At 47.9% G+C, this 25,373-nt stretch overlaps 1 protein-coding gene across 2 annotated transcripts in view; it reads left to right on the top strand.

The window, feature by feature from the left end:
• Nucleotides 1-2,855: 2,855 nt before the first annotated feature.
• Nucleotides 2,856-25,373, top strand: part of ARHGAP31 (Rho GTPase activating protein 31) — a 96,461-nt gene continuing 73,943 nt past the window's right edge. The window contains exon 1 of one of the 2 annotated variants that reach the window (XM_037909211.2): nt 2,856-3,402. In XM_037909211.2, coding sequence (XP_037765139.1) covers nt 3,303-3,402 — 100 coding nt within the window. In that variant the 5' untranslated portion in view covers nt 2,856-3,302. The remainder of the gene's footprint in view (nt 3,403-25,373) is intronic. The other variant, XM_037909217.2, reaches the window with a different exon arrangement.

The raw sequence follows: 25,373 nt of genomic DNA, 5'->3' as shown, positions 1-25,373 counted from the left end.
TTTGCACGGCAGAGTAGCAGGCAGCAGGGACTAAACTGTCTGTACCATGAGGGTTGATATTGGACAATCATCATCAACCTTATTTTGAAGATGTCTTGATCTGGACATCCTGTAACTCTGGCAGAAGAGTCTAGCAAAGGTCTTGAGACAAGGCAGGTGGCGATACCTTTCAGAACTGGATCACTGGACATGGTGTAAGATACAGACAAATGAAACATGTTGCATATAAGTCCAGCCTTCTGTAATAGTGTCAGAGCTCCTCAGCCCCTCAAGAAGAAGCTGTTGTGTGTGGAAGGAAATGCTTCCTTTGAAGCCACCCAGATGGGCTTTCTCTTCCTAAAGAAATCAGCCAGCAGCTGGTTTGAATGAGATTCAGAGAAACATCTGCATCTTAGTGTCTTTTTGTATGAACCAGCCACTGGACCCTTTTGAAGTTTGCCTCTCATCAGTCACAGTATATGAATTTTTGCAGCAAGATGTTGCTGTGGTGTGTGATGTGTTTGTAGCATTATGTTATAGAGCAGATCCTGATGTATTGACTCAACATCAAGGTGTTGCAAGAAGCCCAGAATAAATTCAGGATGTTTCAAATGTTCTGCAAGCCAGGCTAGCACTAACGGAACAGAGAGGAGGCTAGTAGTGAGAGCAGGAAGTGGAAAGTCAGGAGTTCCAGATTCTGGCTCTGGAAGTAGTGTGATCTCGTGGTGAGAGCAGAGGGCTGGGAATCAAGAGAGCTGAGTACCATTCTCAGCTCTGAAATTGACTTCCTGTTTGTCTGTGGAGCAGTCATTTCCTCTTTTTGTGCCTCAGTTTCTCTAGCTGTAAAATGGGAATGAGATTAATTGGGTGAGCAAAGTGAGGTCCTACATACAACTTGATGGTGTTTTTCTGTCTAACCATATGTAACAGGATAACCTTTTAAAGCTGCAGCTGATCAGTTCTAATATTTCAGGGAATAGTCTAGGCATCAATGGGTGGAACCCTATTGATTTTGGTGACAATCTGAAGACCAGAAAAGTCTGATTTCCACTAAAATCACTAGTTGGTCACTCAGGATAAGAGATGAGTCAGTGGCCTCATAGGGTATGTCTCTACACTGCAATAAAACACTCATGGCTGGCGTGTCAGCTCACTCAGACTTGCAGGCTCAGACTAAATGGCTATAAAATTGCAGTGTAGACATTTAGGGTTGGATTGGAGCCTGGGCTTTGGGACCCTCCCCCTTGCAGGCTCCCAGAGCATGGGCTCCAACCCAAGCCATGCATCTACACGGTAGTTTTATAGCCCTGCAGCCCAAGCCCTATGAGCCCAAGTCCACTGACATGGGCCAGCCTCAGGTGTTTAATTGCAGTGTACAGATGCCCACAGAAGCCTGTGGGAGGGCAACAGAGTCACTTTGAATTCGGGGTGAGTACTAGGTTAGGGAAGGTGAGCCCCTCACTGCATTATGGCCATCCCCCCACCCCCCTCAGCTGGACCCCTTGATCCCCCAGTTCCAATCAGGTCTCACTCTAGCTGAACCTCTCATGACCACCCCTCTCCCCAAGCTCAGAGTCCTATTGATTTTGATAAAAATGGGGAAACTAGAAAAACCTGAATTTACTGGAAAATAGACTTTTCCAGTTTTAATCAAACTGAGCAGAGTTGGGGGGGGGGGGGCAGGCTGGGTGTACAGCTGGGCCTACATAAGCAACAAAGCCTGCTGACCCTCTAGTTTACCCCCTATGTAAAGCGTTTGGAGAGCCTGGGCAGAAAGGTGCAACAGAAGTGCAGATTTCTTCACACAACGCAGTCAATGCATGGAACTCCTTGCCAGAGGATGTTGTGAAGGCCAAGACTATAATAAGGTTCAAAAAAGAACTAGATAAGTTCATGGAGGATAGGTCCATCAATGGCTATTAGCCAGGATGGGCAGGGATGGTGTCCCTAGCCTCTGTTTGCCAGAAGCTGGGAATGGGTGACAGGGGATGGATCACTCGATGATTGCCGTATTCTGTTCATTCCCTCTGGAGCACCTGGCATTGGCCACTGTCAGAAAACAGGATACTGGGCTAGGTGGAACTTTGGTTTGACCAACTATGGCCGTTCTTATGTTTTTATTATTAGCACGATTATTTGTGAGAGAGACAAGATGGGTGAGTGAGGTCATATTTTTATTGGCCCAATAAGGGGTGCTGGAGCAATTTGTGTAGTGGGGGTGCTGACAGCCATTGAACCCAACTGTAAACTCTGTATATGATGAAAACCACTTCAAGCGGGGGGCTGCAGCAGCACCCCCGGTTCCAGCACCTACGCCCAACTTCTGTTGGTGAGACAGACTGTGCGTCTGTGCCAGGCAGCCCCGCCAAGGCTGGGCTGGGGCACGGGTGGCAGTCTGAGCTGAACTCCAGGCCCCCAGCTGTGTGCTCCCCAGCCCCTGGGGAGATTTCGGTTCCTTGCCTCCAACTCCCTTCACGGGGAAGCCCCAAAGGAGCCTTTCCTGGCAATTGACTCCAAAGGGCATGAACGTAGGAGCCCAGCAGCATCTGTTTCTGCTCTCTGCGGGGGAAGGGACCCCCCCCCCGCCCTTGCAGAGCTCTAGCACTGGCGTCTCCGGGAGGGAAGCGTCCCGGCGGGAGAGGGCTCCGGAGAGAGGAACCAGTGACCGGAGCCGGGCACTGATCGAAGCCATGTCTGGTCTCTCCTCCCCCCGGGCCTCCCCGAGGCGGAGCGCTGGTGGCCCAGGCAGCGCCCGCTCTCAGGCCGGCCCGTTATCTGTCAGGACACCCCCCCCCCCCAGCTCCTCTCTCCGCCCCCCCCGCCTCCTCCCCGGCCAACTTCCTTCCAGCCTTTCCTGGGCTGGAGCGTCCCCGCAGCGGCGGCGCGGCGGGGGGGGAAGGCGGCAGCCGGAGGAGCCAGGGCAGGAAGCGGGCTCCTCACTCCGCTCCCGGAGGCGAGAGAGCGGGGCCGCCGGCTCGCTCGGCCTCTGCCCGGGGTGCTGCGGTCCGTCCCCCCCCCTCCAGCTAGCGGGGCGCCGAGGAACCGGGCGGGGTTTGCTCGAGGAGCGCCCCCGCCCCGTCGTCCAGCTCCGCCGCGGGCACCGCTCCGGCGCCGCCCCCGCTGATGAGAAGCCCGCCGGGCCCGGGCTGTGCGCGCCGCGGCCGCCTGCCTGCCGGGCTGCCCCGTCTCTCCCGGACCTGCCGGCGGAGCGCTGCGGCCGGAGCCCCCGTGTCCCGCCCCGGGCGCGGGGCAGGGGCGGCGGTGTGAGGGGCAGCGCGCGGGGCGGCGGCCGGAGCTGGGCGAGCCGCTGGCGGGACTAACTCATGAAGAACAAGGGAGCGAAGCCGAAGCCGAAGAGGAAGGGAGCCGCGGGCGCCTTCGGCTGTGACCTGACGGAGCACCTGGAGAGCTCGGGGCAGGATGGTAATCGCCTCTTCAGGCCCTGGGGAGGGCCGGGGCCGGGGCCGCGGCATGTGGGATCCCGGGCACGGGCGGCCGCAGCGAACGGCCGGAAAGCTCGCTGCTGCCTGACCTCCTCCTGCAGGGTGGGGCGAGCCGGGCCGGGGAGACTGGGTGTGTCGGGGGAGAAGGGGCTGATCCTGCTTTCCAAGGGCTCCAGGTTGGCAAGCCAGGGTCACGCCTAGGGTCTGCGCCTTCCAGGCTCTGAATTGCCACTGAAGTCCATGGGTCAGTGCTTAACTCACCTCTAGGCTTGGCACTGTATAGCCCCGGCACCTCTGGGCTTGCCACATCCCTTATGAATGTGAAGAACTTGCTTGGGACCTGCTGCCTAATTGCTTGAGCCCGGGCAACTCTTTCATTCCAAATGAAGCAAGGGGGGAGAGGGCACTCAGTACCCACACGACAGGGTCTTAAAGAGGAACCCGGAACGCCCCCATCCCTCTGTCCAGTAAGGCTCCCATCTCCTCTTTCTGTTGCTGTGCTGGGCAAGGACAGAAGAGATGAGGGAGGGACGTGTGTGGGGCTTCAGGAGGTCAGCTGAGATCATATAACCACATCCTTGCTTGTTCTCTCTCTATCCTCGCCTCTCCTCCTTCTGGGCCTTCAGATGAGCATGTGGTCAGGGCCGGCTCTAGGTTTTTTGCCGCCCCAAGCAAAAAATTTGCCGCCCCAAGCTCAGGTGGGGCTGGGGCTCGCAGGCGGCGCTGGAAGTGGAGGGAGTGATGTCACCTTCTCCCAGTGCCTGCAGGGGCTTTACCCCCTCCCCTGCCCGGCTGCGCAGAGAAGCCCCAATACAAGGGGTGGCACAAGGCAGCGCAGCAGCCAGTGCGCAGATGAGGTGGCGCAGCCCCGGCTTCCCGGCAGGACTCGCCCTCTTCTCCCTAGGTAGTGGCTGTGCCCTGGCAGCTCAGCATCCCGGGGCTGGGGCTTCCGCTTCCCACTGTGGCCGGAGGCGTGGCGCCCTCGCCCCGTCTAAGTGGCGCAGCTCTGACAGCGCAACTGCCCCCCCCAAAAAAAGGATGGCCGGAATGCCGCCCCTGGAAATGTGCCGCCCCAGGCACGTGCTTGCTTTGCTGGTGCCTAGAGCTGGTCCTGCATGTGGTGGGTCAGACTGGGGGTGGCTGCAGTAAAGTCAGAGGGTTTTGGTTTTGAAATGACTGGTTTGGGATGAGGAAAGGACAAGAGCTGATTTCTTAAAAGAGGGATGGGATGATGGGAGAAGCAGCTGAGACCTCAACAGATAGAGTCTCTGCTTGCCAAGTAGATGAGGAAAGAATAAATATGTGTCTGCCCCAGCTCCTCCATCTAAGTTAACATAATGTTCCAGTTACTGAGTTACTTTCCCCAGATTCGGGCTACTCTGAGTGACAGAGCTCTTGCAGCAACATCAGCTCCATGTAGGGTGGGCCTTACAGTTGAGTCTTCTACTGTATGATGATTAGGATGATTAATGATGTACTTAACATGCCTGCCTTGGCAGAGAGAGAGACTAGATTATGTAGTAAATCTTTTCCATCACACATGAAAGATGTGCTATATATGTGTGTGTGATATTCATATACATGTGCATGTTACATATGTGCATCTCTCTGGTTAGTGCAAAAGACAGTTTACAATGGAAATCAGCAGTAATATTAAGTACTTACAATATCTTCTACCTATACAGTGCCTTAATGCCCAATGCTCCAAACAGCAAACAAATATAACACATTTTAAAACAAATCATTTTGCAAACATAACACACTGATACACGAATTATGTGTGCTAGTGAATTCCACCCATCACTCCAGCAGCCACCTCTGGTGAGGAGCTGTTTACAGCAGCTCATAGCAACGCTGCACAACAGTTTAGGATAGGAAAGAACAAGCATATCCAGTGGAAACTGCTGAGGCAATTTAGAGGGAAAGAACAGCATTATCCCAGGTGAAATTAGGCCAGGGCAGCTGGACTAAAAAGCAAGCGTTTATTACAAAAAATACAGTGCGTTGTTTTTTTATGACAATGAGTGGTGAGGACCTTGTCTTAGGTGTCATTTGTAGGATGGTTCACAATTCAATCTACTTACATGGTCTGTCTTGAAAAGCAATGTGGGAAAATGTGATATCCCTTTCCCTTATATAATACTGTGTTATTTTTTGAATAGTATGTCACATTGCCCAGTGCTGTATGATTCAGAAATGAAAGGCCCAATTGTTATATATTCCTTTAGAAGGATATGAGTTAGATCATAGGGTAGAAGTTAAATCAGAGGGCTAGGGGAGGATGGAAGAGACGTGGAAGCATTCATTCCTCTATTAGCAGGATCAATACTCATGAAATAAAATCTGTCAGAGTGACTGTGAGGGCAATGAGGGGGCCAAATGTCACTGATGGGTTTACAAGCCTGCAGCTCTCCTCTAATTGGAACTATGAGATGAAATTCAAAGGGCTGTGAAGGCATGGAAGATAATTTGTCAGTGGGACAATTTAACTATCCAAAAATCAACTGGCTGCAGGAACCAGCCAGTATCCCTGCAGGCAGGGGTTTTGTGGAGGTAATAGGAGATAACTTTCTAACTTGTGCAGGCAGAATCCTAGAGGGTGTGAGTACGTTTTGGGGGGGAATGATTCTGGCTTTAGCTATTGCCTATTCAGAAGCAATATGGGACCGAGGTGCTGGTCCAGAGCATCTGGTAGTCAGAACATGGGGATAGAGCACTTTGATTGGTGTCCAGAAAAGACATTCTAATGTGGAACTTTGTGAAAGCAGATTTTCAAATGCACTCAGAAGGATTAATTGGAACAGCAGGCAAGGGTGTAGAAGGGACTGGAGCCAACTCAAACTGGTTCTACTTCACACAGAGTGGCTTTTTCCCAGATTGCAAAGCTGCCTTGTGCAGTGATTCCACAAGCTCTCATAAACCAGTGAGTGTTAGACCAGCTCTGTGCTTGGAAGGGAGATCTCTAAGGAACATCTGGGTGCTGCAGGATGTAGAGCTGGCAATTCTTTATGGTTTTCTTCCCTCTGGGTCAGTACATAATCATTAACTCAGCATGCTCTTCAGGGGTGCTGTGCTCATAGAATTTAAGACCAGAAGGGACAATTGTGATCAGGTAGTCTGACCTCCTGCACATCTCAGGCACAGAGCCTTACTCACCCCACCTTGTAAAGAACCCTAACCTCTGGCTGAGTTACTGAAGTCCTCAAATAATGGGGTGCTGCTTTTCAGATGAGAGATAAAACTGAGCTCCTGAATTCTTGTGGTCAATTCATTTAAGAGCCAGTGGTGTTTTTTGTAAGGGCTTTAGTCCTGATGTCCTTACCAAATTCCAGTGGAGAGAATTATATTTTGCTTAAGGTATTAACTTTTCTCCTTCTATAGTTTTTTGTCCTTAACTATTAAACAGCTACTACATTCCACCCCAGAGATGGCTGTATTTTAATGGTGGATGAGAAGATGCTTCTGTATTCCTTACCTACTATACCTAAGGCTTAATTAACAATTGCTTGTAAAGTGCTTTACAATCATAGGATGAAAGTTGGTGTAAAAGTACAAAGTAGTATTATTAAATAGGGGCAGAGAGTCAAAATATGTTAGCAGGTATAATGGATGGCTCAGGGCATTGATAATGTGCATTTCTCCTCTAGGATAATTCTTCAAGTCCAGCATGGATCAGCAGGGGCTGAAAGTTGTTGCTGTTTGATGTCTGGTTGGTTGCCTGTGTGCAGGGGTGGAAGTAACTTAAAGGACTTACTGGTACGCAGCGTGGCCGGGGTCCTGGACAAGGTTGGGGGGAAGGATCTTGGCCCCCAGAAGGTGCGGGGCCTCAGTCGGAATAGGTGGGGCTGGGGCCAGACTCCCCCAGGCAACCCTTCAGTGCTGCCCGGCCCACGCTGCCTGGGGCTCTGGTGGTGATTTAAAGAGCCTGGGGCTCCAGCTGCTGCTGGGAGCCACGGGCCCTTTTAAATTGCCGGGCCCTGGGACACTGCCCCATTTGCGGGTACGGTGCTTAAAGCACTGCTGTGGCAGCGCTTGAACGTTGGCTGTGTACCAGCAGCCATTTTGTTACCGATATCCCGTACCGGCTTACTTTCACCTCTGCTTGTGTGAAATGTATTTGCTGGGTCTCAATCCGGTTCCTGTTATCACCACACTTGATCCTTGCTGCCTTCCTTGACCGTCTCAACTGAGTGGGTGGGGTGTCTGAACTCCCCTTTTACCCTTAGAGGTGATCCCTCTGGGGCAGAAATGAAGCACATTGGTTGAATGGAGGGTGACAGAGGGTGCTGTACCTTTTGTGGGGATAAACCAGCACTGCCAGTCCTAAGCATTCAATAATCATGAGTCGGCTCCCCAAAACATGAGATTGGTTTAAAAATCATGAGATTTTCTAAAATGACAAACATGGGTTTTTTAATTTGCCTTCTGGTTTCTGAGCTTTTGGGGTGCACTCAGCTCACGATGTCCAGTTTTTCTCTGCAACTAGGAGAACCAGAAACTCTCTCTCTCAAGAAAAAAAACAGAAAAGCTTCAGATAACCCCCCCTTGTTCCAAGACTGGAGGAGCTGCTCTGTGTCCCATCTTGTCCCATTTGCAGTAGAGTTAATTCTCCTGCTGCTGTACCCTTCTGTGGTTTGTTGCACATCTGTTTCCTGCATGATGCTGTCTGATTGGGATGCAGTGACCTCAGATTTTCCCCACACCGCCCCCCACCCACTCTCTGTAGTTCCCTCAGTGGTTGAAGTCCTTCGCCGATAGCACCCAGAGCTCTTTAAATTCCTTTGTTTGACTCCAGTTATTGGTTTTGTTCTCTGGCTGAAAAAGTGGGGTTGCTTCGTTAATGGCCTTTGAAACAAACGGCCCTCTTGTGCTCAGTGGTTGAGGCTCCTTCTTTTCATGAGCAGAGGACTCTGATGTGGCTGTGAAGTGGGGCCTGCTAGCAGTGCCCTCTGGAGAGGAAAAAGGGGTCAGTGTTCTCTGGCTGCTGCCAATGTAACACTCTGCTCACCCTCCTGCAAGCCCTGGAATAGTATTGACCGTGGGGAGACAACTGTGGAGTTTAGTCGTGGGAGTGCTGGGCCTGGGCCAAGGTGGGCAGGGCTTGCCCCAGTGGAGGCTGGATCAGAGCAAGGTTGGAGGAAGGCAGTCCCTGTGCCCTAGACACGCTATGACGTGTTGCTCTTTGTAGCTCCTCCCCTTCACTGTGGCACAGCCCCCAGGTGGGACTTGATCACGTTGTTAATCTCTAACCCCCCAGGCCTGAGAGAAGGTTATTTAGTCAGTTCATCTAGCTATCCATATACCAAGGCCAAATCCTGAAAGCCATACTCACATTTGACTCAGGCACAAATTTCCACTGAGTTCACTGGGAATTTTGTCTGAGTTAGGACTTCTGGATTTGCCCATTAATTAATAGGAAACCTTGGTAGCAGGTCTGGGGGTCGCAAGATTGTTTGCATTACGGGAAATACCAACCCTCACCACTAACTTCTCATCAGGTAGATGCAGCCCGTCCTATGCCTCAGCCATTATGGTAAGATTCAACAACAGGGCAGCTTGTATAGAAACTAGAACATGTTGAGAACGGTTAGTGCCCACCTGGCAACTGACAAATCAAGAGGAGCCCTGTGACGTTTGCACATGGGGAGGGAAACCAGGCACAGTGCTCCTACTCTCTCTGGGTTGGATTAAGACATAAGCATTTTTTATATGCCTAGTGCCCAGCTGCCGGAGACAGGTGACTATGTCAGAATCACATATTTCATTTGATTTCAAGTAAATCTCCAGCCCTCCTAGTTACATAGAAAAGCTTGAAAATCTGATCCAAGTGTGAGCACTGCATCAACATCTTCCTGAGCCTGCAGACAGCCTCAGACACACAACAGGGTTTCGGAAAGCACACACAACCAAGGCCTGTCCTCTTGATGACCCTCAAAAAGGATTTAAAATGACACATGAAAACAGGATTTCTTGTTCTGTTGTGTGGGAGTGTTTGGCTGGAGCAAGAAGCAGAAAATGACCTTGAATCTGTATGGATCGACATCCCAACAGATAAAGCTCAAGATATATTATTTGGTGACTGCTACCGACCATCAAATCACGCTAGAATATGTAATGTGACATTCATCCTGTTATCTATAATATGTTGGGAAAAAACCCTGATCATGGGGGCTTCAGTTTGAATGACATGCTGGAGGTCTCATGTTGCCAGTACTAAAACATACTTGGAATTTTTAAACTTTATAGATGACAGTTTCCTAACTCAAAACGTGTTGCAGCCAACATGGGAGAATTCTATAGTACGTCTTGTCCTAACAGAGAAAGAGGAACTGATAACACAACTAAGAATTAATGGCCTTGATCTCATTAATAATGTGCAAGCAGAATAAAGTCCAGACCAGTACTATATATACTTGGTGCTTTAATAGGACCAATTTCACAAAGCCGAAAAAAATTATGAGCCAAATCAGCTTGGAGGAAGAATTTAAACAGAAAAGTGTGAATGATAATTGGGAATCATTTAAGAGGACTTTACTAGATGCCTCAAAAGCCACAATCCCACAATTGAGGAAGAAGGCCGTGCTGGTTAAAAAACTGAATAGATTTATAGGGGAAGTGAAGGCTATCTATAAAAAAATTAAAAAAATATATTGAACACATGGAAGAAAGGGAAAGTTGATAGTAATGAATATACATCAGAAGTTAGGAATTGTAAAAAATTGATGAGGGCAGCAAAGGGACACAAGGAGAAATCTATGACCAACAGAGTTAAGGACAATCGGAAGGAGTTTTAAAAATATAACAGGAACAAAAAGAATCCTGAGAATGGTATTGCTTCATTACTAGATGGAAATGGTAGAATTATCAATAATAATGCATAAAAGGCAGAGGTGTTCAATGCATATTTCTGTTCTGTATTTGTGGAAAAAACAGATTACGTAGTCTCATCATATGGTTATGAAAACAGTCTTTTCATTCCATTAGTATCTCTGGAGGATGTTAAACAGAAGCTGCTAAAGTTAGGTGTTTTTTTTAAAACAGTAGGTCCAGTTAACTTGCATGTAAAAATTTTAAAAGAGCTGGCTGAGGAGCTTGCTGGACTGTTAATGATGATTTTCAGTAAGTCTTGGAGCACTGGACAGTGCTTTCAGAAGTCTGGTAGAAAGCAAATGTGCCAATTTTTAAAGCAGGTAAACGGTCTGACCTGGGTAATTATAGGCCTGTCAGTCTGACATTGATACTGGACAAGATAATGGAGCAGCTGTATAGGACCTGATTAATAAAGAATTAAAGGAGAGTAATGTAATTAATGCCAATCAACATGGGTTTATGGAAAATTATCCTGTCAAACTAACTTGATATCTTTTTTATGAGATTATAAGATTGGTTGATAAAGGTAATAGTGTTGACGTAATATATTTAGACTTCTGTAAGACACTTAACTTGGTACCACACAACATTTTGATTAAAAAACTAGAATGATATGAAGTTCACATTTCACATGTTAAATGGATTCAAAGCTGGCTAATTTATAGGCCTCAAAATGTAATTGTAAATGGGAAATCATCATCATGTGGGTCTGTTTCCAGTGGGGACCCGCAGGGATTAGTTCTTGGCGCTACATTATTTAAACATTTTTATCAATGACCTAAAACATAAAATCATCACTGATAAAGTTTGCAGATGACACAATGATTGCGGGAATGATAAATAATGAAGAGGACAGGTAACTGGTTGAGAGCGATCTGGGTCACTTGGTAAACTGGGCGCAAGCAAACAATGTGCAATTTAGTATGGCTAAATGTAAATGTATGCATTTTGGAGAAAAGAAGGTAGACCATACTTACAGTATAGGGACTCTGCCCTGGGAAGCAGTGACTCTGAAGAGGATTTGGGGGTCATGGTGGAAAATCAACTGCTGGCCCTAGCTGAACAATGTGATGCTGTGATGAAAAGAGCTAATGAGAACTTGTGATGCATAAACAGGGGAATCTCTAGTGGGAGTAGAGGTTATTTTAGTAGTAGAGAAGTTTATATTTGGCACAAGTGTGATTGCTGCTGGAATACTATGTCTAATTCTGGTGCCCACAATTTTTACAGGATTCAGAGAAGAGCCACAAGAATGATTAAAAGATTAGAAAACATGCCTTATAGTGATAGACTCAAGGAGCTTAATCTATTTAGTTTAACAAAAAGACTATTAAAAAGTGATTTAATTACAGACTGAGCGTATCTACATGGAGAACAAATATTTAATAATGGGCTCTTCAATATAGCAGAGAAAGGTATAACACGGTCCAGTGGCTGGAAGGTGAAGCTAGACAAATTCAGACTGGAAATAAGGTGTACATTTTTGACAGTGAGGGTAATTAGCCATTGGAACAATTTACCAGGATTATGGTGGATTCTCCATCACTAATAATTTTAAAATCAAGATTGGATGTTTTTCTAGAGGATCTGCTCTAGGAATTATTTTGGGGAAGTTCTGTGGCCTGCATTATACAGGAGGTCAGACTAAATGATCACAATGGTCCATTCTGGCCTTGGAGTCTGTGAATGTAGGAACTCAAACTAGGCATGCAAAGGATACAAGCAAGGGAAGAAAGGTAAGCAGCAGGGTACGGACCCTGGACTTCAGGAAAGCAGACTTCGACTCCCTCAGGGAGCGGATGGGTAGGATCCCCTGGGGGACTAACATGAAGGGGAAAGGAGTCCAGGAGAGCTGGCTGTATTTCAAGGAATCCCTGTTGAGGTTACAGGGACAAACTATCCCGATGAGTCGAAAGAATAGTAAATATGGCAGGCGACCAGCTTGGCTTAACGGTGAAATCCTAGCGGATCTTAAACATAAAAAAGAAGCTTACAAAAAGTGGAAGGTTGGACATATGACCAGGGAAGAGTATAAAAATATTGCTCGGGCATGTAGGAATGAAATCAGGAGGGCCAAATCGCACCTGGAGCTGCAGCTAGCAAGAGATGTCAAGAGTAACAAGAAGGGTTTCTTCAGGTATGTTGGCAACAAGAAGAAAGCCAAGGAAAGTGTGGGCCCCTTACTGAATGAGGGAGGCAACCTAGTGACAGAGGATGTGGAAAAAGCTAATGTGCTCAACGCTTTTTTTGCCTCTGTCTTCACTAACAAGGACAGCTCCCAGACTGCTGCGCTGGGCATCACAACATGGGGAGTAGATGGACAGCCCTCTGTGGAGAAAGAGGTGGTTAGGGACTATTTAGAAAAGCTGGACGTGCACAAGTCTATGGCGCCGGACGAGTTGCATCCGAGAGTGCTAAAGGAATTGGCGGATGTGATTGCAGAGCCATTGGCCATTATCTTTGAAAACTCATGGCGAACGGGGGAAGTCCCAGATGACTGGAAAAAGGCTAATGTAGTGCCAATCTTTAAAAAAGGAAAGAAGGAGGATCCTGGGAACTACAGGCCAGTCAGCCTCACCTCAGTCCCCGGAAAAATCATGGAGCAGGTCCTCAAGGAATCAATCCTGAAGCACTTACACGAGAGGAAAGTGATCAGGAACAGTCAGCATGAATTCACCAAGGGTAGGTCATGCCTGACTAATCTAATAGCCTTCTATGATGAGATTACTGATTCTGTGGATGAAGGGAAAGCAGTGGATGTATTGTTTCTTGACTTTAGCAAAGCTTTTGACACGGTCTCCCACAGTATTCTTGTCAGCAAGTTAAAGAAGTATGGGCTGGATGAATGCACTATAAGGTGGGTAGAAAGTTGGCTAGATTGTCGGGCTCAACGGGTAGTGATCAATGGCTCCATGTCTAGTTGGCAGCCGGTGTCAAGTGGAGTGCCCCAGGGGTCGGTCCTGGGGCCGGTTTTGTTCAATATCTTCATAAATGATCTGGAGGATGGTGTGGATTGCACTCTCAGCAAATTTGCAGATGATACTAAACTGGGAGGAGTGGTAGATACGCTGGAGGGCAGGGATAGGCTACAGAGGGACCTAGACAAATTGGAGGATTGGGCCAAAAGAAACCTGATGCGGTTCAACAAGGATAAGTGCAGGGTCCTGCACTTAGGACGGAAGAACCCAATGCACAGCTACAGACTAGGGACCGAATGGCTAGGCAGCAGTTCTGCGGAAAAGGACCTAGGGGTTACAGTGGACGAGAAGCTGGATATGAGTCAGCAGTGTGCCCTTGTTGCCAAGAAGGCCAATGGCATTTTGGGATGTATAAGTAGGGGCATAGCGAGCAGATCGAGGGACGTGATCGTTCCCCTCTATTCGACATTGGTGAGGCCTCATCTGGAGTACTGTGTCCAGTTTTGGGCCCCACACTACAAGAAGGATGTGGATAAATTGGAGAGAGTCCAGCGAAGGGCAACAAAAATGATTAGGGGTCTAGACTTATGAGGAGAGGCTGAGGGAACTGGGATTGTTTAGTCTGCGGAAGAGAAGAATGAGGGGGGATTTGATAGCTGCTTTCAACTACCTGAGAGGTGGTTCCAGAGAGGATGGTTCTAGACTATTCTCAGTGGTAGAAGAGGACAGGACAAGGAGTAAAGGTCTCAAGTTGCAGTGGGGGAGGTTTAGGTTGGATATTAGGAAAAACTTTTTCACTAAGAGGGTGGTGAAACACTGGAATGCATTACCTAGGGAGGTGGTAGAATCTCCTTCCCTGGAAGTTTTTAAGGTCAGGCTTGAGAAAGCCTTGGCTGGGATGATTTGATTGGGGATTGGTCCTGCTTTGAGCAGGGGGTTGGACTAGATGACCTCCTGAGGTCCCTTCCAACCCTGATATTCTATGATTCTATGATTCTATTCTATGCGTATCTCACCAGGACATGGGAGCGGAAATGACTCCACAATGCCATTCCCTACTTCCTCACTCCACCGACACCCATCCTTAATATCCATCACCCTGCCCTTTCCAATACCCACTTCCTCAATATGGATCTTCTTCTCAGTCTCCCCGTACATATCACCTGCTCTCACAGTACCCTTTACTCCTGTTCCCATTACTCATCCCTCATTGCTCTCCCCAGTCCCTACCATACAACCCTAAAAATCTCTCCCCAGTGCCTATCATTAATCTACCAATATAAATCCTCCTCCAATAACGGTGTCTCCAGTACCCATCCTACAGTATCTACCGTCTTTCCACTCCCCGTCTCCATCACCTCCCGTATCCTCTCTGCCAAAACTAACAACACCCTTCTAACATTCCTCCCTCAACACCCATCTCTTCACACTCACAGTTCCTATAGAAGAAACATTAGGATGACTGCATTGAGTGAGCATTAAAACACGGCTCATTTAGTGTTAGGGCCCTAATAAAAAAAATACTGCAATTTTGGACCGTAATAGCTCTCCCAAAGCATTGCAGTAGCACTGTTGTGAATTGTAATGTTTCAGAGCATTACTATAGGAGATACCAATATATTTTTAAGGAGGTCAATTAATAATAATTAAATACTAAATACTTTGCACAGAAGAAAGAAAACACAGAGCCCTAGCTAGTTCTCCAGTCACTGACTCCCGATCTTGGGACAGTATCTTGTCACCAGATCAGCCATAATGACCATGTGCTAGGGAAACAGTTTTATGCCATTTGTTTTACAGTCATACTGCTGCCCTTGCTCCGATGAGCAGGGAGACCTACCTTGCAGGCAGCATGTGATTTGCTGTAAGGAGATGCTCCAGTTGGAGCCAACTTTGAAACCTGCTGTGCAGATGTGAAGCTGGCTTCTACAGGCCATGTGGCTTTGCAGCCGCACGCATAAGCGTGCCCAAGCATATGTTTGTATGCTGTGTTATCATGCATGGATGTGTGTGTATGAATCATAGAGAGAGAGAATCATAGAATATCAGGGTTGGAAGGGACCTCAGGAGGTCATCTAGTCCAACACCCTGCTCAAAGCAGGACAAATTTTTGCCTCAGATCCCTAAATGGCCCCCTTAAGGATTGAACTCACAACCCTGGGTTTAGCAGGCCAATGCTCAAACCACTGAGCTATCCCTGCCCCCATGCATGCACATGTGTGTCCATGCACACATGTATGTGCATTTGTTTGTGCGATATGTTTTGATGCATTGCTCTGTGTGTGCAAATGTATTTGCATGCTCATGTGAGTGTTTCTGTGCACAGGGACATATGGGTGTGATTATATACAGTAAACACCGAGGTCTATGTAAGCTAGTTTGTGTTTGTATGTTCATAAAGATGTGTTTGTGTGCATTGGGGGTCTGCCTTTTTAAATATGTCTGCAAATGAAAGTGTGTGTACATGGGTATGTGTTTGCCTTTATGGCTGTGCAACTCGCAGGCCTATATTTGTGTGTAAGAATGCATGCACAAACCCTCACTTTTATGAAAAGTGCTGAAGAATCATTAATGCCCATGCAGAAGACATAAGAGGGCACTTCTTAAGGTCTCATTGGAAAGACCCAATGTACATCTACTGCAGAAGGATGAAAGGCTAGATTCTCCCTCCTGTGTTTTGAGTGTGGAGTGCCAAGGATTTCAACCTTGAAGTTTAGACTTCTAAGTCATCTCCTTACCTGGGTATCAGCTGGAGAACATATTAAAATGAATGTCACTAATATACTAATGCAAATAATTTCACTATACTATGTGGAACATGTTGCAGGCTGTCGACTCGTGGTGTATATAGATGTATGTGTGTGGTTTCTCCTCAGGTCGGTGTTTCCATGGTCTTGTGGTGGGCAGAGACTGCAGGCTCTGAGAACTGGAGTCAGTTTCAAGGTGCTGTGATTTGACTCTTTGAGGAATGTATTAGTAAATTGAACCCCTACCAGTGAGTGTGGGACCAAACTTTTTTTCAAGACAGTTGCTGCATAGGGAATCAAAGGTTGAATGTATGAACTATGGGGCATGTACTCATGTATGGAGGAAGAAGAGGGATGGTATCATGGAGCACCTGGGTCTGTATAGGTGAAGGGGGTGCTTCTGTAGATTCCTACATAGATATAGGCAGCCACAATGAATAGTGTGTGCGAATATGTAATAATCCCAAGGTTGCTTTCTCTATACCCACTTTCACTAGCAGTGCGTCATATTGCAGGTCCCAGACATCAGCCTTTATAGCAGCACTGTGAAAGCAACAAGAAAGCAAATCTGAGCTGGGTGTTAACACTGGAGACAATGGGAGCAGAAGCCATCTGTTTGCTGTTGTTACTTTGCTGTTCTTCCTTCTTTTGGATGTTGTTTGTATTACTTCCTCAGTCTGTTTGTTGGTTTCTGGGAGCTGGGTTTTCATATCGCTGTAGCTTGGTTGAAGATTTGTGTTGCAAGCACAGCTCTCCCTGCTTTGTATCTATATTTCCCTGGCTAACTCATGTGTGAATCACATATCTGGGTCCAGGCTGCATCCTGCTTTACATTTACCTCATCAACCACTGCATGAGACAGACATGTTGTTTGCATGCCTCCCTCTGTTTTGATCCTGCATTTCCCTTGCAAACAGCATGAATCACATGTTCTGGCTGCATAATTTGAACTAGGTTTTACAGAAGACACATTCTGAATTAGCAAACATTTTCTCTTTATTGGTAACAGCACATTTTATCTAGTCTTGGTCGCAAACTGCTGGGGGCTGCAGTATACAGGATTTCACAGCTCCAAAAGGCACAAGGAGATATCCTTACTGGGTGAGATACTATCATGATACAAAGGCAACAGCTGAAGTAAAGATACTGCAGAACTCTTATCCAGATTTGACTTTTCCCAAATTTCAGGAGTTTTTGATTTTGGAACTAGATTTTGGGTCAGGCCCCGCTCTAGACTGGAGCTCTCATGATTCAGACACAGTACCAGAATGGTTAATCTGTAACCGTGGCCTTATGTATATTCTGCAATTCTACAACCACCGTATTTGCTGCAGAGTATACACTGTGCCACGGATTTCTGCTTCAGTATCTTAGTTCTCATTTAAAAAAAATTGTAGTCCTCTTAATCATAGAATCATGGGATCATAGGACTGGAAGGGACCTTGAGAGGTCATCTAGTCCAATCCACTGCAGTCCTCATGGCAGGACTAAGTATTATCTAGACCAGGGGTGGGCAAACTTTTTGGCCCAAAGGCCACATTTGGGTGGGAAAATTGCATGCAGGGCCATGAATATAGGGCTGGGGCAAGGAGTTGGGGTGCAGGAGGGAATGTGGGGTGTGGGAGGAGGTGTGGTGTGCAGGAAGGGTCTCAGGGCAAGGGGTTGGGGCGCAGGAGGGGTGTGGGGTACTAGAGGGGGCTCAGGGCAGAGGGTTGGGGTGGGGGAGGGAGTGCGGGGTTTAGGAGGGGGTGCGGTGTGCATGAGGGGGCTCAGGGCAAGGGGTTGGGGTGCAGGGTACTGGAGGGGGCTCAGGGCAAGGGGTTGGGGTGCGGGGTGCAGGAGAGGTTCTGGGTGCGGGCTCCGGCCTGGCGCCGCTTACCTTGTGCGGCTCCGGGGTGGCAACGGCGTGCAGCGGGGCTAAGGCAGACTCCTTGCCTGCCCTGGCCCCACGCTGCTCCCAGAAGCAGCCGGCACCATGTCCCTGCGGCCCCTGGGGGCGGGGGGGCGCAGAGGTCTCCGTACACTGCTCTTGCCTGCGGGTACCGCCCCCCACAGCTGCCATTGGCTGAGAACGGGGAAACGTGGCCAATGGTAGCTTCGGGGGAGGTACCTGCAGGCGAGGGCAGCGCACAGAGCCCTCTGCCTCTCCCCCGTCTCCCAGGTGCCGCAGGGACATAGTGCCGGCCACTTCTGGGAGCGGCGCGGGGCCAGGGCAGGCAAGGAGTCTGCCTTGGCCCTGCAGCGCCACAGGGGTGGCAATCCTGTGAGCTGGATCCAAAACCCTGATGGGCCGGATGCGGCCCGCGTGCCGTAGTTTGCCCATCCGTGATCTAGACCATCCCGGACAGGTGTTTATCTAACCTGTTCTTAAAAATCTCCAATGTTGGTAATTCCACAGCCTCCCTGGGCAATTTATTACATGCTTATCCACCCTGACAGTTGGGAAGTTTTTCCTAATATCCACCCTTAACCACCCTTGCTGCAATTTAAGCCCATTGCTTCTTCTCCTATCCTCAGAGATTAAGAAAAACAATTTTTCTCCCTCCTCCTTGTAACAGCCTTTTATGTACTTGAAACTGTTATCGTGTCCCCTCTCAGTCTTCTCTTCTCCAGATTAATTGTGAAGTAAAACTTGAGACTATGAGCTGAGGGTGAGTGATGCAGTGATGTCTGTCTGAGTCAGCAGCGATCCTGAAACAATACCTTTAACAGAGTGAACTGCTTGATTCATCTTCTTTGGGATGTTGACTCAGAATCCTAAAGATGATAACATAAATGTAAACATTGCTAATTGGTGCACTGCTGATCATATGGGAGACACATCCAGCTAACGTGCCTGTCCTACAATCCCAAACAGCTTCCCAGGCTTTCCCAGTGCTAAAAGCCCCAGTTGTCCTCAATCCTGCTCCTCAAATCCTTCAGCTTCTCCCTTAACTTCTGCAGTCCAGTTATATATTGTCAACACAAACATCTACAGCAGTCAAAGACTGACATGGACTGCACAGAGGACATTGTAGCACAAATTGAATTTAGTGTCAAATTAAATAATACAGAGGTTACTGTACTGATTGCAGAGGGGAGTTGGGCACCCATGCCTCAATAATAATAATTGGATGTGTGGAGGGGAAATAAAATCATATTTGGAGAAAACACCCTTGACTTTAGTAGGGGCCCAACCTCTTTCCTCCCCCTACCACCAACAGCTAATGCTGTGTGCCTCAGCATCATTGCAGAAGCTCCAAACAGTGCCCCAGTCCAGGCACACAAATAGGCAGGGCAGAGACACTAACACAAGTAGCTTAGTGTTTAGTGTTATTGAGTGAACATGTGAGACAATTCCTATTATAAATTAGCCTCAAGTTTGCTTAAAACTCAGGCCAGGGTCGGACTTTGAGTCTGTAACTAAACAAGAAGGGAGGGGAATTTGGTATTTGGTTAATGACAGCTTCAGACCACACTAGTGCTGAGAGTCCTCTAAGGTACTGTGGTTAGATCCTCTGTGTCGTAGTTAGTTCTGCAGTCCCACTGCTGCTGAGCTTGAACAACGAACAAATGGGTGCTTTATTAACACACAGACGTGTGTGACCTATTATGAAATCTATGCAGGATCTTTGCCTAAATAAAAGCATACAAATAAAATTCTGGGGCAGCAATGTATGGTGCCTGCAGTGGCCTCCCTCCCCCGATGATTCTTGGTCGGCACACGCTGCTGTAAAGCGATCCCATGTGCACCAGCACCTGACACATGCCCAGACTCTTTCACAGAGGCTTTGTTGCATGCCCCTCCCTGGAGTGGGGAACAGGCAAGAGGATGGGGAATGCATGTCCTGCTGCCAGATTCTCAGCTGCCTGCTGCTACTCTTGGAATTCTGCTCTAGCAGCTGAGCAGGGTTGCAGCTATTCATCTTCCGCTCCTGTTCCTTCCATGTTTAGAGCTTGACTAACTGAATGCCTTCAGAGATGCTAATATCCCACATGCTCCCCAAGCCCAGGAGCAGCTCAAAGACTTATCATTTGGAACAGGAGGCTATGTCTGTTTCTACAAATATAGAACCGTTTAAAAAAATCAAACTAACCTACATCTTAGGCCATGGGTGGGCAAACTTTTTGGACTGAGGGCCACATCGAGGTTCTGAAACTGTATGGAGGGCCAGGTAGGGAAGGCTGTGCCTCCCCAAACAGTCTGGCCCCTGTCCCCTATCCGACCCCTCCCACTTCCTGCCCCTTGACTGCCCCCCTCAGAACCTCTGACCCATCCAACTGCCCCCTGCTCCCTGTCCCCTGACTGCCCCCCAGGACCACCTGCCCCTTATCCAACTCCCCCGCTCCCCGCCCCCTTATCATGCTGCTCAGAGCAGCATGTCTGGCAGCTGCGCTGCCCGGCTGCTGCCAGCCATGCCGCCGTGCTGTCCGGCAGGAGCTCGCAGCCACGCCGCCAGAGTGCTGGCGACACGGCGAGCTGAGGCTGCAGGGAGGGGGGACAGCAGGGGAGGGTCTGGGGGCTAGCCTTCCCGGCTGGGAGCTCAAGGACCAGGCAGGACGGTTCTGCGAGCTGGATGTGGCCCATGGGCCATAGTTTGCCCACCTCTGTCTTGGGCCGTACTTTACATTCTCCCAAATATAGCTGGGTTGAGACATGGTTTGTGAGACAGCTAAAGGTTGTCTTGTTGTGTGTCTCTGAAACTGGGTCAAAAACCTGGATGGTCCAAATGGGCAGAGGACAGTCATGTTGTAATTGGGTCCCTTGACTTGTTTCTAATTTTAGTAAAGGCAGGCAATTAGACATAAGCCCCAACCAAACTCTCAGATCCAATCCTTATTTAAAAAAATACCACTGTGACTGCCGCAAACACTGCAGTATCTGTACTGTATATTGTTTGGAATTGATACTGTAGTACTTCAGGTTTTTTTTAATAAGGTCATCTTCAAAACCTAAGATGAGTTCCAGATCAGAATTGAGTAAATGGCCCCTGTCTTTATAATGGGCTAAATCAAAACCACTGATCTGAGCACCCCTAAAACTTAGATTGTGGATGTTTGGAAATCTGGATCCAAATTGTGAAATTTGAGCCTATCTGTATTTCAGAACCATAATGTTTCACATGTTCTGTCTCTGGCAGTGTTTGCTATTCAGTATCTTGTTGTTGGCTTGCACCAAGAGAGGCTGGCAGAGCAAGTGTGTTAAACAAGATGTTGGAGACTCTCAGAGTCTCATGTGAGGCCTGCACTGGTTTCCTTTTTGAACCTCCTCATTAGTGGGTTGCTTTGCTTATAGTAATGATGGTTAAAACTCAGAAGTTTGAGTTTTGATCAGGGAGGATGATCCTTCGTTCTGCATAACCATCCAGAACGTCTTGGGTCTGTGTTGTAATTTGAATGAAATAAACAAGCAATCAGCAGGATCAAATTGATGATAACAGCTTTGAACCGTATTACTCTTCTTTTGCCTCCATTCTCTCTCCTGTCCTGTTTGCCTCTAGTGCTCTCAAGTGGGTATTTTATCTTCTTACTCCTGTGTTCAGTTAGCTTTAGCTACACCTTCCTTCCCATCTGGGCTAGAGAGCAAATGAAAACAGGCTCTCTCATGAGACTTGTTCTACCTCCTGCTTTTGGTCAGGCCAGAAATATAGAGCAACGCCCATGTATATTTTAGTACTTTTCGTTTCAATCCCAGTTGGAACCCAGAAGTACAACAGGGCAGAGGAATGAAACAAAGAAAAGTTAAACCAAATGGTTTGGAACCTCAGAAAAGGTTTGGGGTTTGGTTTGAGGCAAAGATTTGGGATTGTGGGGAGGGGACAAAGAATTCTTATTTTATCTGAACTGGTTCACTCACCCATCCCTAGTTGCTTGTGTTTCCATTTCAGTTACTTTATTGGCATGACAAGATACGCACATCTTGCCAAAGTCAATACATTAAGTGTCTGTGCCCAGGGCAGGCTTAATAGTAGCAACGGGAGAGCTGTGTTTGATATATGATGTCTGTTATTGTTCCTTTCTGACTAGGTGGCGGCAGCCTGCCACGTATTGTGGCTTTGGGCTTTGCCGTGCATAGGCAAGAGAGATCTGAGCGGTGAAGTTTAGCTCGGGGGGCTCCCGATGGTTTGGATGTGAGGTTCCGCTTTAGGCTTGCAGGAATAGGAGTGAGTGGGGAAGCTCTGATCTGGCCCAGTCACTAGAACTGTTGGGCTAACACTTCATTCTGGGGCAGTGTCCAGATCAGCAGTGAGGAGAGGTTTCCAGTGGAGACCCAGTTTCTGGCATTGGAGAGGGAGAGGAGGAAGCATCTAATCAGCCCAGAGAAGGGTGACGAGTTCCAATTAGCCCTCAGCTGTATCCTTGTTAAATACCTGTCTGTCATTCTGCTGCAATAGTGAAGAAGATTAAGTGGATGTAGAGTTCTAAACATGGCAGACCTAAACCTACAGCCTTAAACTGTGCTTGAAGCACTTTCATATACACTATCCAGGATTGGAGTCTTCCAAGGAAATCTGTTGCAGGAAGTGGTGTTGATGATTCAGTAGATAGATGATAGCCTTCCTTCTCACTCAACACAGTGAATGCACCAGGATGGTGTGAGGAGGTACTGCCCTTTGTTAAAACAAAGGGCCGCCTGACTGCTTGAGCACCATTAAAAAATGCTGGTTTTCTTTTTTTCGCCAGGATAGAGAAGTTTATGGTGATTATCTGGTCAGATTATCATTTGCATATGTACTTTCTGCATCCCTCAATTCCCTTTCTACAGTTTCAGTTGGATCCATGATTTGTCTTCATTCCCTGTCCTGAGCTGTTGTATAGTGTTTCTGTACTGTATGCGGTTAAACAGCAGCCGCATCCCAGCCTAGAAGGGAAATAATAATGGTTCCCTGCATCTGATTTTAGTGCATCTTTTATTATAGAGATTAAATCTTTGTAAGGTGGTGGAATGATTTAGCAGAAGAAAATACAGTGGCAGTCAATCAGCAGGATCTCTTCCTTAAGGGAAGAAAATTAAGTGACCATAGATAAGCAAAGAGAAAACTGTTCCACGTTTGGGATTCAGCTCGGAATTGTGACCTTGATTGTGGCACCCAGCCTCCCCAAAGGTATCCTGTCCGCTTGGCCTCCCTGGGTTATACCCCGTCTGTTAAAACCCTGTGCCAGAGATGGGGTAAATTGAGGTTAACCCCTTGTTCATGGGGGGTCCTGCCCTCTTCCAGAGTCTCACTGTAGAACATAAAAAGGGATGCCACTCACAACCCAGGGGAGACGAATAGCATCCTTGATGCCCTGCACGGTGCTTTAAGAAAGTCCCTTTAGCTGCTTTGTGCCTCAGTTTCCTCGCCTGTTAAATGAGGCTGCTAATCTTTGGCCATCCCTCTATGCGAGGATGATGTCTGCCAAGGGGGTTCACTGGTGGGTTTTTAAGTGGCTGAGGAGCCCAGTTCATGCCCTGCAGGTTTTCCCACAGAAGTGACAGGTGTAATCTTGGAGGAAGTCTAGTTGTTGGCTGGACTGTTGTGCCCTTTCTTTCCTCCCTTGTCGCTTCTCTGTCTCCTGAGCACGTCTGTTCTCCTCCAAATGAGCTGTGGCTTGGTGTATGGGTGGCGCCGCTGTGTTCTGTTCCGCGCCGAGCCCTCCCAGTTTGTTGGGTTGATGCCTCCCGTTTTAAGGTGTACTTTCAGTATGTCTTTAAAGCGCTTCCACTGCCCTCCGTGAGCCCTGTTTCCCTGACTTAACTGAGATAAGAGTACTTGCTTCGGGAGGCAAGTGTCGGGCATATGTGCACAGTGACCAGCCCAGCAGAGTTGGTGTTTCCTGACCTGCACTTCTATACTGCTGATGTTGGCTGCAGAGAGAATGCTGATGTTAGTGTGTCAGTCTTCCCAGCTGATCCTGAGAATCCTCCTGAGGCAGTGCTGCTGGAACCACTCCAGCCACTTGAGATGTCGTCGGTAGGTTACCCAGGTCTCACACCCATAGAGAAGGGTGGGGATGACAACTGCCTTGTAAACCAAGATCTTGGTGCCTGTTTGCAGATCCCTATAATTGAAGACTATTGGCACAGCGGATCCTGTATTCAATTTCTGTGTCAATGATGGCTGTTTGCGAGAGGTGGCTGCCAAGGTATGGAAAATGGTCCACATTTTCCAGGGGTTCTCCACTGATGGTGTTTTGTGGAGTACAAATTGTAGTTTGTGCAGATGAGGGTTGGTAAACTACCTTGGTTTTCCCAATGTTGAGAGAGAGACCCAGGCTGCGATAGGCACCTGAAAAAAGGTTTAGGATATTTTGCAGGTCGGTCTCGGTGTGTGCAAGAATGACTCCGTCATCTGCATACTGAAGGATCAGTGATGTCAATTAGATTTTGTTTGGAGATGTCGGAAATTGAGGAGTTGACCATCCATGAATAGTACTGGCCTATTGTCCCTCACAGAAAGGGGCAAGTGGAGCTTGCGAAGCTGAATTCGTTCCTCTTCATTAAGCACTTTGAGATTCTAGCGGGTGGGGGTGCTGGAGAAGGCAAAGAGTTATTTATATCATACCGCAAACCCCAGAAATCAAATGGCAAGTGCAGCAGCAGATGCTGCAGGATTCCAGGCTGCTTTGGGCCTTACTTGGGAGTTCAGAACCCTTGCTTTTTCATGGGAACAAGGCTGTGGAAGAATCCCACACCCAAATCCAAGGCAGGCTATATGTTACATGTAGGGCTCAAATATTAAACATTAAGAAGGGGGCTCCTCCTCTTCTCCTCCCCTCCCCCAGTGTCATTAAGCATCCTGCTTACACATAAACCTTCTGTTTATTATCTGGGAAGGGAAGGGGTAAGGGCTATCTCTGACTGACTGACTGACTCCCTCCTTCCTCTGGCTGTTTGCACGTTAATTAGCTCATCTGTACGAGACAAGCTTGCAGCCCTACAGAGATGTGATTCAGTGACCGAACAATGTCCAATTATCCCAGCTCAGGGAGCAAGAGGCAGGCTGCTGGCACGTGGATGTCACAACCCCAGCCAGATGGCTCCTTGAACTTACTTGGCTAGGGCCAGTAACACTGCTTGGGGAATTTGAGACGTGTCAGCAGTTTCAGCCGAGCACTTTTCCGAGCTACCAGCAACATAGTTGTCTGAAATATTAGGAATGACTTCGCTCCCACCACCAGCCCATTGAGGAATGCACAGAATGGAAGAAGCTGCTGATGACTTGAATGCTCAGCGGCATAAAAATTCATATGTGAAATGAGTCTTTGGAGTCTCAAGTTGTTTTCTTTTTCTGTGGGCAGTTTAATAACTTGGTGCAGACATAGTACAGTAATAACACCTTAGCTTTCTGAAGGACCTTTCATCTGAAAATGCTTCATCCATCTATCAAGCTATTGATCTATGTAAAATACAGAAGCAATCGGAGGGAGTATAGGCCTGTAAATAGGGCACTGCA

The sequence above is a fragment of the Chelonia mydas genome, chromosome 1, assembly GCF_015237465.2.
Source record: "Chelonia mydas isolate rCheMyd1 chromosome 1, rCheMyd1.pri.v2, whole genome shotgun sequence".
NCBI classification, from domain to species: Eukaryota; Metazoa; Chordata; order Testudines; family Cheloniidae; genus Chelonia; species Chelonia mydas.
The sequence above is the reverse complement of the archived record's forward strand: the minus strand, read 5'-3'. Positions and strand labels throughout refer to the sequence as shown.